Source organism: Ixodes scapularis, unplaced genomic scaffold (genome assembly GCF_016920785.2).
Source record: "Ixodes scapularis isolate PalLabHiFi unplaced genomic scaffold, ASM1692078v2 PGA_scaffold7__128_contigs__length_106722199, whole genome shotgun sequence".
NCBI classification, from domain to species: Eukaryota; Metazoa; Arthropoda; class Arachnida; order Ixodida; family Ixodidae; genus Ixodes; species Ixodes scapularis.
Genome location: NW_024609882.1, coordinates 55,498,661 through 55,509,439, shown reverse-complemented (window position 1 = coordinate 55,509,439; position 10,779 = coordinate 55,498,661). Strand labels below are relative to the sequence as shown.

The 10,779-nt window shown below is 51.6% G+C and overlaps 1 protein-coding gene and 1 pseudogene across 1 annotated transcript; both read left to right on the top strand.

Moving 5' to 3' along the window:
* The first annotated feature begins 5,397 nt into the window (after positions 1 to 5,397).
* Positions 5,398 to 6,186, top strand: LOC120848984. Its single transcript, XM_040221055.1, has one exon. The coding sequence runs from the start codon at positions 5,398 to 5,400 to the stop codon at positions 6,184 to 6,186; it is 789 nt and encodes a 262-aa protein (XP_040076989.1).
* Positions 6,187 to 6,738: 552 nt separating this feature from the next.
* The window catches only part of LOC120848985, a 101,405-nt pseudogene continuing 97,364 nt past the window's right edge, over positions 6,739 to 10,779 (top strand).

Below are 10,779 nucleotides of genomic sequence, written 5' to 3'. Positions count from 1 at the left end.
GACGCGGTGTGGATGACTACCGCTGGGACTCGGAGAAGCTGCTGGGGCAGCGGACTCTCCCCCGGCCTCGCTGATGACCGTCCCCCGATCCCGAGACCCCCCAAGGCAATGAGTGAGTGAATAAACCCTTTTGCCGAGAGCGAAGTATTGCAGTGTCATATTCATCCGGAATCAGGGTCTGTGGGAATCGGAGCTGGAAGATGCCCGCATGTTACGCCGCCATCGACGCCCGCGATGCTATATTGTTATCTTCTGTTTCCTTTTTTTTTTTTTTTTGGGGGGGGGGGGCACATGTTTTCCCCTTTAGGCGTTTAGTTTTTTCAGTTGTTATCGCTTCATCAATTGTCATTTGTGGCAATATCTCGGAATGATTGTATTTTATAAGAATTCATTCCATATTGCTCCGAGATCTCTCAGCCGTTTAATCACCTTCTTCGCAAGGGTGTCAAATGGTGTTCGAGCGAGCATCGACAATGCAGATTCATAGCCTTATCAAAGGCAGTGAAAGAAAACGCTAGTGTGCCAATTCGCGACAGAAACGAGCCATTCCTTTTGCAGGCAATTGCGAGGGATTATGGCGTCGGAGCTGCTCTGCAGGAACATGATGATATACATTGGCCGGTTGCTTTCGCAGGTCAGACCTTCGATTCCGCACAGCGTAACTAGAGTGTTCTAGAAAGAGAATGCATAGCCATGGTGTATGCATTAAAAGCGATTTGGCATGTATTTAGACGGCACAACATTCCAAATTCAATGTAATCATTTAGCGTTGTCATGGCTGAAGAGACTTCAGAACCCCGTCGGTCACCTCGCTCGTTGGGTACTTACGCTACACCAATACGATTACGCTATTGTGTACAGGCCGGGCGCTGCCTACAAACTGCTGATGCACATTCCCGGGCCCCCTTCCAGAGAAATAAAAAATGACCACATCTCCACGTGGTGAATGATGTTCATTGGTGCGAAGCTCTGGTGGTGCTGATGATACTGATTTTATTGTTCATAGGTAGCGCTCAGTGTGTTGATTTTTTTTTATTGCTCATAGGAGGTGCTGAGTTCCGGGTTGGGTTTCGACTTCATTATTACTGCTTTATGGTCTGCGAAATGCGGAGCTAGTGGTTCTTCTAGCGGATCAGCTTGGATCCGCTAGAAGCCATGGGAACGCATCTCCGCCGCTTAAGCCAACGGTCCATGTCAGAAAGAGAATGTGTGGTATGGAACGTGGTTATATACGCATTTGAGCATTTGAGCGCAGCGCCCTCTCGTCTATAAACGTTGAGCCAACGCATGCAAAGTTTAACACGATTATATACGCATTTGACCGCAGCGCCCTCTCCTGTATAGACGTTGAGCGGCTACATGCAACGTTTGATTTATGACACACAGATGGGATGGCAATCGATGTGAGCACGGACGCCGGACGGATGGACAAGGCTAGACCCTAAGGAGCTTCGCCCCTAAAAACATTTTGAACTTGAGCTTTCACACCGAAACCTGGCGTCTTTCCTTGCGCCTCTTCTCTGCACAGCACGCCACCGTCGAGCCCGGCAAAGCCTGCGACGGTGTCAGGGTGTGCGCGCGCAGGTAGAAAGCAGGATCTCGAGTCGTCGGGTACATCTTGGTGGGAAGAGGGTTTTTTCGACTCTTGTTGCTTTATGGCTTTTCCTATTTTGACTGTTTTGCGGGGCTGTGTCCTCCTGTGAACTTCCAATGTCTTGATATCAGCAAATGCTTAGCGCTGCCAGGTAAGAGCATCCACTAGTAACCTGGCTGTTTCTTACGTCACATAGTAATCACTCTCTCTTCTCGACGTCAGAATCTCATTCTCTTGCAACGAAACACAACAATCGACGCACCCGGACAAGTGTTTGGCCAACTCGGAAGCCTCGTTGCTATTTTAGCACCTCTCTTGTGCTCACACAATCGGGCTGGCCAACTGTGTGAAGCGCTTTACGTGAATTCCCGTGAAGCGTGGTTCTTACAGTCTGGCCAACACAGCAAGAACCACACTTCACCGGAATTTTGTAAACTACGCCAAGATCATAATTCACAGAAGGCTCCCTATGATTGTTACTACTGCCACTTCTTCACGCTAAAATAGGAGCTAATTTGTCCAGACGAAATCCGCGTTTAAAACCACAGTGATACCGAACTTCCCTGCCAAGGCCTTCAGGTTATCAGACACGTCATGGAAATATGGAAGACGCACACCTCTCTTATCTATTCCATCAGATCTTCCGACATCACAGCACTTTGCCAACCCAAGGATAATGGAAGATACAAAATGACTTCCATAACCAGCTAAGGACAATCTACACAGCTGTTTTCCCAACCCAGCTAGCAGACGGTGTACACAGGACAATTTCAGCGAATTAAACAGCACAAACTTGACCACATCCTGCATTACAATTCTCGAATGACAACTGAACCTAGACAAAAAGAGGTTTAGAGTCCCCCTTCCCAAGCAGAGACCATTTTAAACAAAACAAAAAAAAAACAAAAAAACGGATACCTTAAAGCTGTAGACGACCGCAATGGGTCTCTTTCACTGAAAATGATAACACAGAAGCCGCTGCGCGAACCGGGTGCTTCACAAGATCTCTAAAAACCGAATCCAAAGTGAGCAAAGAAATAACGTCCGCATACCTACCAGTTAGCACAACACTAACATAAAACTCTGTACGTTGGAATTCAACATTTGCCAGAGCACCGGATACACCAAATGGCGCATTAGACGAAGTCTGAAACAAGGCGACCACACGCTTACGGAGTGACTAATGATGATCCCACTCCCTAGTGAAAAACCAGATATGCTTAAGAAATTTCTTAATCCAATAAACGAACATCGTTAAACAAGAATATATAAGAGCCTCAAAGAACGTCATAAGAACATATTAGAACAATATAAGATTACACAGGGTGTTTTATTAAGACTTTCAGGTTCGATTGAAAAAAACTGTGAAATCTACCCTTACGCGTTTTGTGCAGATGCTTTATACTACCAGGCGGCAGAGTATAACGGGCTAATTGTAACGATGAGTCGATTAATTAAGTGTATAATCACTTAATTGACATTATAATTATTTGAAATAGACATATGCTTCCAACTAAAAAACTTGCGAAGTGCCATTAAAACCTCTAAATCAACTCTTTCTAGAAAGATGTATTGCAGGGAAGGCATTTTACGGCGTTCATAAAAAAAAACGATCAGTTTGAACGCGTCTCTTGGTATCGTTTTCCTATAGGAGCGCACATCTGTGCGTCGAACACAAAGTTTGGCCCGAAGTTTGCGGAACGCGTTCCTCGGACTCTCGCGACGCTGACGTCGTGTCGAGCGAGGTGTCAATCATTAGAACGCTTATTTCTTCGAGATCGTCAGAATGTAGCAAAGTTATCGAGGCGCGCGGGAGCGCGCGAGGAGCGCGCTGATTGAACGGCTGCGCCGATGACGTAGCGGCCGTTAGTTTCTACCAGTGTTGCTGAGCGGGCACCCCCATTCCATTCCAATTCCATTTTGGGCAATTAGAGTTTTCAATAATTTCATTGCTTTCAACTCCTAGGAATGGGGACACTGGGCCCATTCCCAATCCTGGAATGGCTGAATCGTTCCCATTCCATTCCTCTAATTCCTAAACGTAAAAAGTGTCAATTGACAGCTGCATTGCGTTGCACGGTTGGGCAGAAATATTAAAGAATGTATTTGGAAATACAAATACTGGGAAAGATGAAAATAGTTGCTTAAATACTGATACTCAAGTCTCCGATATATCTGTAAACATGTATCGCGATACATATCGGAAATACATTTTAAAAAGAGTCAATTTGTCTTTGGAAAATCAAATACAGCAATACATTTTAGGGAGGCCAGAAATAGAAATACTGATAATGCAATACATTTTTCAAATTTCTTTGAGACGCCAAATGAGATGAGGCATTAAGTTTGAAGGGAAAGTTTTTTGTTGTTGTTTTTTTTTTGGTCCCGAAATTACTTTCCTGCAGGCTTGGCCTTGAAGGCTGTGATTCAGGACGAAGAGTCTTCAATGGGTTCAAAAAACTTTTCATCAGGGATTGACCGCAGTCCCTTCCCTGGCATCCTGTCTGTCTGACCAGTCATGCGAAAAGACTTCGACATCTAAATATATTCCATGTCACGCTAAATCCCATCAAAATGTCAACACGCTCCTGTCCAATAAGGGCGCCCCTGTCCGCACTGATCACATGACGTCATGGTGGGATGAACTAGTATTCTTGTACCTGTAGGTGGTGCCTTGAACATGAAACTTTACTCACGCGGCTGTATGCAGTGGCGTCACTAGGGTCAGCGGCACCCGGGCTGGCCGCCCGGGGCGACACAACCCTCCCCCTGCTCATCACCCGCCGCAACACCCTTCCCCCTCCCTCTCATGGCCTGTCGCGACACCCCCCGCAGCTCTGCACCCGAGGCGCTCCGCCCCCCCCCCCCCCGCACCCCCCTTGTGACGCCACTGGCTGTATGAAAGGACAATACGTACTTTCGTTGTAGGTGACCTCGTTGAAGACCATGTAGGCAGTTGCATTTGAAATTTTTGAGAAAAGTGGACCATTTGAATCATCCTGAAGCACATGTCTTATATTCTGTTCCGGTTGAAAAATCAATACGGTGGCATCCCTGTTTTGACGGTGCTACCTGCCGACCCTCCGCCTCGAACGCATGAATGGCCGTCCTTAAGTTTCGCCTGGCATCATTCAAAAAAAGACCTCGTGGATTGCGACCTGAGATTGCCGGCACAGGTGCGAGCTCTCCGAAAAAGAGCGCGCTCGAGACGTGTCATAGGTGTACGAAGTCTGGGTCCGCACAGCAAGGCCACATTTGGCCTCTTTCCTGGGCATCATATTGTAGCGTGAGAATAAATGAGTTGCCGATGGTGGTACGCGGCGGGCCGCTTGTTCTGCTCTTCCCTAAAACCGGTCGTCGTCACAGCGGAGACGGGCTCGATTCGCTCCTGCCTTGGGGGCCCGCCGGTTCCTGAACACGTGCACCATGCATGCGACGAGGTCCCCCGGGCCGGAGGGAGGAGGGAAGTGGTTTGGCGAGTTTTGCCGCTGGGACGAGGCAGTCGTGACTCGGGAGTCAGGCCGGTAACCGGACCGTCGTTCCGCCAGCGGAAAGTTTTGTATCTCTAACCCCTGGTCACTCAGTGTCCTAGGCTTACGATCGTTACAAGCGGTAGAGTTGCGGAGTAGGTCCAGACTCTACGATATGACAGCGGTTTCAAAGCTGGTGGGTTCGCCTTCAGTCGACACCATCGACACCACGGACGGCCTAGAAGGAGCGGCCGACTCCCGGGTTCTGCGGAGCGGGAGCATCATCAGCACGGCGGCAATGGCCACGAACGCCCCGCTGTTCCGGCACCTGGGATGTGTCGAGGAAGTCGGCCAACCCGCAGACCACAGCCGACTTCCTCGACACACCCCAGGTGCCGGAACACCGGGGCGTTCAGGTCTATGTTTACGCCACCGGTATTTCAAGGCAATCCGGAAGATGACGTCAGCGACTGGCTGCTGTTCTACGAGCGGGTAGGGGATTTCAACGGTTGGGACGGAACGCGCCGTGAGCAGTACCTGTGCGTTGCTCTTGATGAAAATGCCAGAAAATGGTACTCCACGACACTGCGAGGGACCAACGCACCAACTACCTGGGAAGCGTGGAAGGCAGCGCTCAAGGAGACCTTTGGGAACAACAGCATGCAGGAGTGGGCCCATCTGCAGCTCAGCCAGCGGTTCCAGCTGCCGTCGGAGCTAACGGAACAGTACTTCTACGATGTACTTCAACTCTGCGCTCGAGTCAACGAGGCCATGACAGAGGAGGAAAAGCTCCGACAGCTGACCCGCGGCCTCAGGCCAGAAATGCTGAAACGAGTCGTTCTGGCCAACCCGCAGACCACAGCCGACTTCCTCGACACATCCCAGCGTCTGGCCCAAGCAAGTGAGATGGCCAAACATAATATGTGGGCTATGCCGTCACATCCACTGCCGGGATTCAACACTCGGCCGTCCCAACACGCGAGTCAGGAGGTACGAGCCAGCCAAACTTTCTCCGACCCCCAAGGAGCAACGCCACAAGGGATGACCGCACGGGCTTCCACCAACAGCCGTCTGCGCCACCACCTGAGGTTATGTCGTCGCCACAACTGCAATCGGAGGTAGGCAGCTTCTTCAAAACTCTGACCGAAATGCTTAAACCGCTCACCGAGTACAATGCCAGGAGGTCCACATTCCCCGCGCGCACGACACGCGCCGCCAACGGACAGCCTATCTGCTTTAAATGCGGAAGAGTGGGACATATCCAGAGGAGCTGCCCAAGACGCGACGTTCAGTCGGAAAACGGACCCGCCCGGGACTAAGGCCGCCTCCCAGGGATGCAAAGGGTGAGCCACTTCTCGCGACTTTCGCAAAGAGCCACCTGGCTATGCTGCCGGCAACAGTGCATGGTTAGAAGACGTCTCTCATTCTCGACACGGGATCGGCAGTTAATGTGATTTCGGGAAGATTTCTCAACACGATCAAGGCCCCTTTGAAGTGCAGCCCCTCGGGCATAAGTGTGAGGGTGATCAGCGGCGCAGTTATAGTGCGCGAGGCGAAGTTGAACCTGAGATAACAATCGGGGTCAACAAGCTTTGGGAGCGTTTCCTCGTAATCGAAGGTTTTGACTACGACGTGCTATGCGGCCTGCCATTTTGTCACACTGCGGGCGTGGTAATGGATTTCCCTGACAAGTGCATTTATTTGCTGGGACAAACGTTCGGGATTACCGGTCACGAATCTACCACTACAGGGGACGCGCCCGTTTACTGCTGCGAAGAGGTTTGCATGCCGCCACGCTCCGAGGCCGTGGTGTTGGTGAAAGCTGACATAAACGGACTGGCCGTAATTGAACCTGCGGCTGGCAATCACTCGAAACAGCGTCCAGTGATTGCTCGTACCATCACCGAACTTTCCGGAGGTATCGGATGCGTGCGAGTGGCCAATCCCGGCGGTTCTGAGCTTTTTATTGCTAAAGGCACAAAAATGGGAAACGCGATCCCTATCGCCGATGTTCAGCTGGGCGTCGCCGCTGCACTGACCTCGGAGACACCTGGAGCCAGGAAAAGCGTGTCGTTCGGAGAGACCTTGGAGCCAAGCGAAAGAGAACGCCTTCAGAATCTTGTGAGTGAGTACAGTCATCTCTTCGCATCGCCCGATTCTCCGCCTGGAAGGACTCATGTCGTGACTCATGGCATCGACAGAGGCAGCGCGACCCCACTTCGACAGGACCTGTACCGGCACTCACCGTATGAGCGAACTGTGATCCAGGAGCAAGTCTACGAGATGCTCGGGAACGGCGTGATTCGCGAATCGTCCAGCCCTTGGTCATCGCCAGTGGTACTCGTCAAAAAGCGGAATGATACCTGGAGGTTTTGCGTGGATTTTCGACGAGTGAATGAGCTCACCAAGAAAGATGTTCACCCATTGCTAAGAGTCGACGACATTGTCAACGCCCTGCAGGAAGTAAGGTACTTCACGACACTTGACTTGGCCAGCGGATATTGGCAGGTCGCCATAGATGAAAAGGACAAGGAGAGGACGGCGTTTTCGTGCAGTTCAGGATTGTACGAGTTCAATGTAGTACCATTCGGGCTCTGCAATGCACCGGCCACCTTCCAACGCATGATAAACAAAGTCCTGTCGACAATGCTGTGGAGGGTGTGCCTCACATATCTGGACGATATCGCAGTCTACTCCAGGACGATCGAGCAGCACCTGTGTGATCTTCGGGGCGTTTTCGGAGCCCTCCACGAGGCCAACTTGCGTCTACAGCCCTCCAAGTGCACATTTGGTGCCGAGGAGATTCGATACCTCGGACATGGGATCAACCGAGTGACTGTTCGACTGATCCCGAGAAGCTGAGAGCTGTGAGCAACGTTCGAGTGCCGAGGTCAAGGGACGACGTACAGAGTTTTCTCGGCCTCTGCAATTACTACAGGCGATTCATTAGTGACTTCGCAAACATTGCTAGACCCCTCACCAACCACACGCGAAAGCAGGTCACTTTCCACTGGGGTGATGACTGCGATCTGGCATTCAAGGCTCTGAAGAGGTGCTTGACCACGGCTCCCATTTTGTCACTTCGATCCAGACTTGCCCACAGAGGTTCACACCGACGCCTGTGGGTATGGGATCGGCGCGGTCCTCGTTCAGAGGAAGGACGGCCAGGAGTGGGTGGTGGCGTACGTGAGCCGACATCTCAATCGAGCGGAGCAGAACTACTCGACAGTGGAACAGGAGTGCCTCGCGGTACTGTACGCGTGCCGACAGTTTAGGCCGTATATATTCGGAAGCCATTTTACGATTATCACGGATCAGTCTAGCCTGACGTGGCTAATGAATGCCAAAAATCCTAACGGAAGACTCGTCCGGTGGAGTATTTTGCTGCAGGAATACAACGCAACCGTGACGCACCGCCCGGGCAGAAAGAGCATGAACGCCGACGCTCTCTCACGACTACCAGTAGAACAGCAGACCAACGACGATGAGAGCGAGTACCCGCTGCTGGCCTTGCGAGAAATCGACGTGTCAAAAATGCAAAGAGAGGATGGATTTTTCAAGGCGCTCATCGACCACCTCGACGAGCCAGAGGCACCCGTCGCAGCGAAAACGAAGCGCGTTGCCCGGGCCTTTCACCTCGTCGATGGAGCACTGTATCACCGGGCAAGAGTGTTTCAGAAGTTCCGGTCAGCCTTGGCTGTCCCCCGCCAGCTACGTAAAGAAGTCTTGTTATCGTGCCACGATGATTTGACCAGCGGGCATTTGCGAGTCAAGAGGACCTGAGAGAGTGTGCCAGAGGAATTACTGGCCGAGGATGTTTCGAGCCGTGCGCCGCCATGTGCGGTCATGCCCTGATTGTCAGATGAAGAAGACGCCACCCTTAATGACTGCAGGAAAGCTACAGCCGATACCGCCCAGCCCCAAGCCATTTCAGCAGGTAGGAATGGACTTCCTGGGGCCCCTTACCAGGACGACTGATGGCAATCGCTACGTTGTCGTCATCACGGACTACCATACCAAATGGGCGTAGGCGGTCGCAACTCCCGATGCGACAGCGGCAAGCGCCACAAAACACTTTTTGGATCGCGTCGTCCTTCGACACGGAGCTCCCCTAAGCCTGATCAGCGACAGGGGAAGGCACTTCGTTGCGGATATGATAGAAGAGCTCTTCCGATTGACCGCCACGAATCACTACCGGACCACTGCCTACCACCCGCAGACGAATGGGTTGTGCGAGAGATTTAACCGCACTCTCTCGCACATGATAAGCATGTACGTGTCGGCTGATCATTGGGACTGGGACCGTTTTCTGCCATACGCAATCTTTGCCTACAATATCTCTGTGCATGGCACGACGAAGTTCACGCCCTTCTTCCTTTTGCATGGACGAGAGGCAACGCTACCCCTTGATGCGGCACTAGGAGTACAGTCCGACGAGGTGCGGGCCCCGAGCAACCAAGTGGTGCTGTAGAAGTGGCAAAGAGCCAGAGAGCTTGTTTCCACTCGTGAGTTTTAAGCACAGCGGAAGAACATGCAGAGGTATGACGTCAACAGAAGGGAGGCCACTTTTCGCACAGGAGACCTGGTCTACATTCGGACGCCCATCCGCAAACGCAATCGGACCACGAAGTTCCTGCACCCTTTCCATGGACCCTTCAGACTGCTGTGCCAGACCAGAGCGAACACCTGGGAAATCGTCGTCCGCACCAGGCGTCGGAAGGACACCGTGAACGTGGCACGGCTAAAACCGTACTACGACCGTCCGGAAGACCCCGACGGGGACGGCGAGATTGGGGAGGATGCCTCGGCGGGGCTTGACCAAGCTAGTGATGAGAGTTCGGAGGACGAGTTCTTTGATGCCGTGGACGTACCGAACACTCCGGAACCGTCGAGAGCTCAAAGTGAAAGTGCTAGTACAGTGACCACAAACCCGGCAGATCATGGACTCCGACGCAGTGCAAGACTTGAACAAAGGAAGGGTCGGGTGTGAAAATTGTATGCGCACTAAGTACTCCGTTGCCGCTTGTTTCTTCTGGCATGAAGTGCTTGTGTGTCCAGATGCTGCGCTTGCGTTTTTCTTTGGTGTATAATTTATATGCGTGAAATTCTTGGTGTGTGTCGCGGGTGTTAATGCTGAGATTGGGACCTCTTCAGCTGAACAGGGAGGAATTTGTAGCGTGAGAATAAATCAGTTGCCGATGGTGGTACGTTTCGGGCCGCTTGTTCTGCTCCCCTTCCCTAAAAGCGGTCGTCGTCACAGCGGAGACGGGCTCGACTCGCTGCGGCCTTGGGGGCCCGCCGGTTCCAGAACACGTGCACCGGACCGTCGTTCCGCCAGCGGAAAGTTTTGTATCCCTAACCCCTGGTCACTCCGTGTCCTACACTTACGATTGTTACAATATCACCAGAGCAGCGGGTCACGTTCACGTCGACTGATGACGTACCCTTGAGCCGTGCAATATTACAGGCGCAGACGCATTGGGATACGTGTTGAACTTCGCTAGTGAGAAGCGCCACTGTCGCGTCCCCCCCCCCCCCCTTTTTTTTATTCTTTGCTTTGAAGCTTGCTTTTTGTAGTGCATTTTTTTTCGTATAATTCTGCTAGGGCTTCACGCGGGTTTGTCGTTTCCCGCTCATTTTATTTCTGAGCAAGTGACTTGCTGACTGGCGCGGTATAGCTGAACGTAAAAAAAAATAATGTATCGAAAATATTTG

Bases quoted from the DNA above. Each gene is read 5' to 3' on its own strand.
- LOC120848984 (XM_040221055.1), top strand. From the start codon at position 5,398: ATGTGTCGAGGAAGTCGGCCAACCCGCAGACCACAGCCGACTTCCTCG.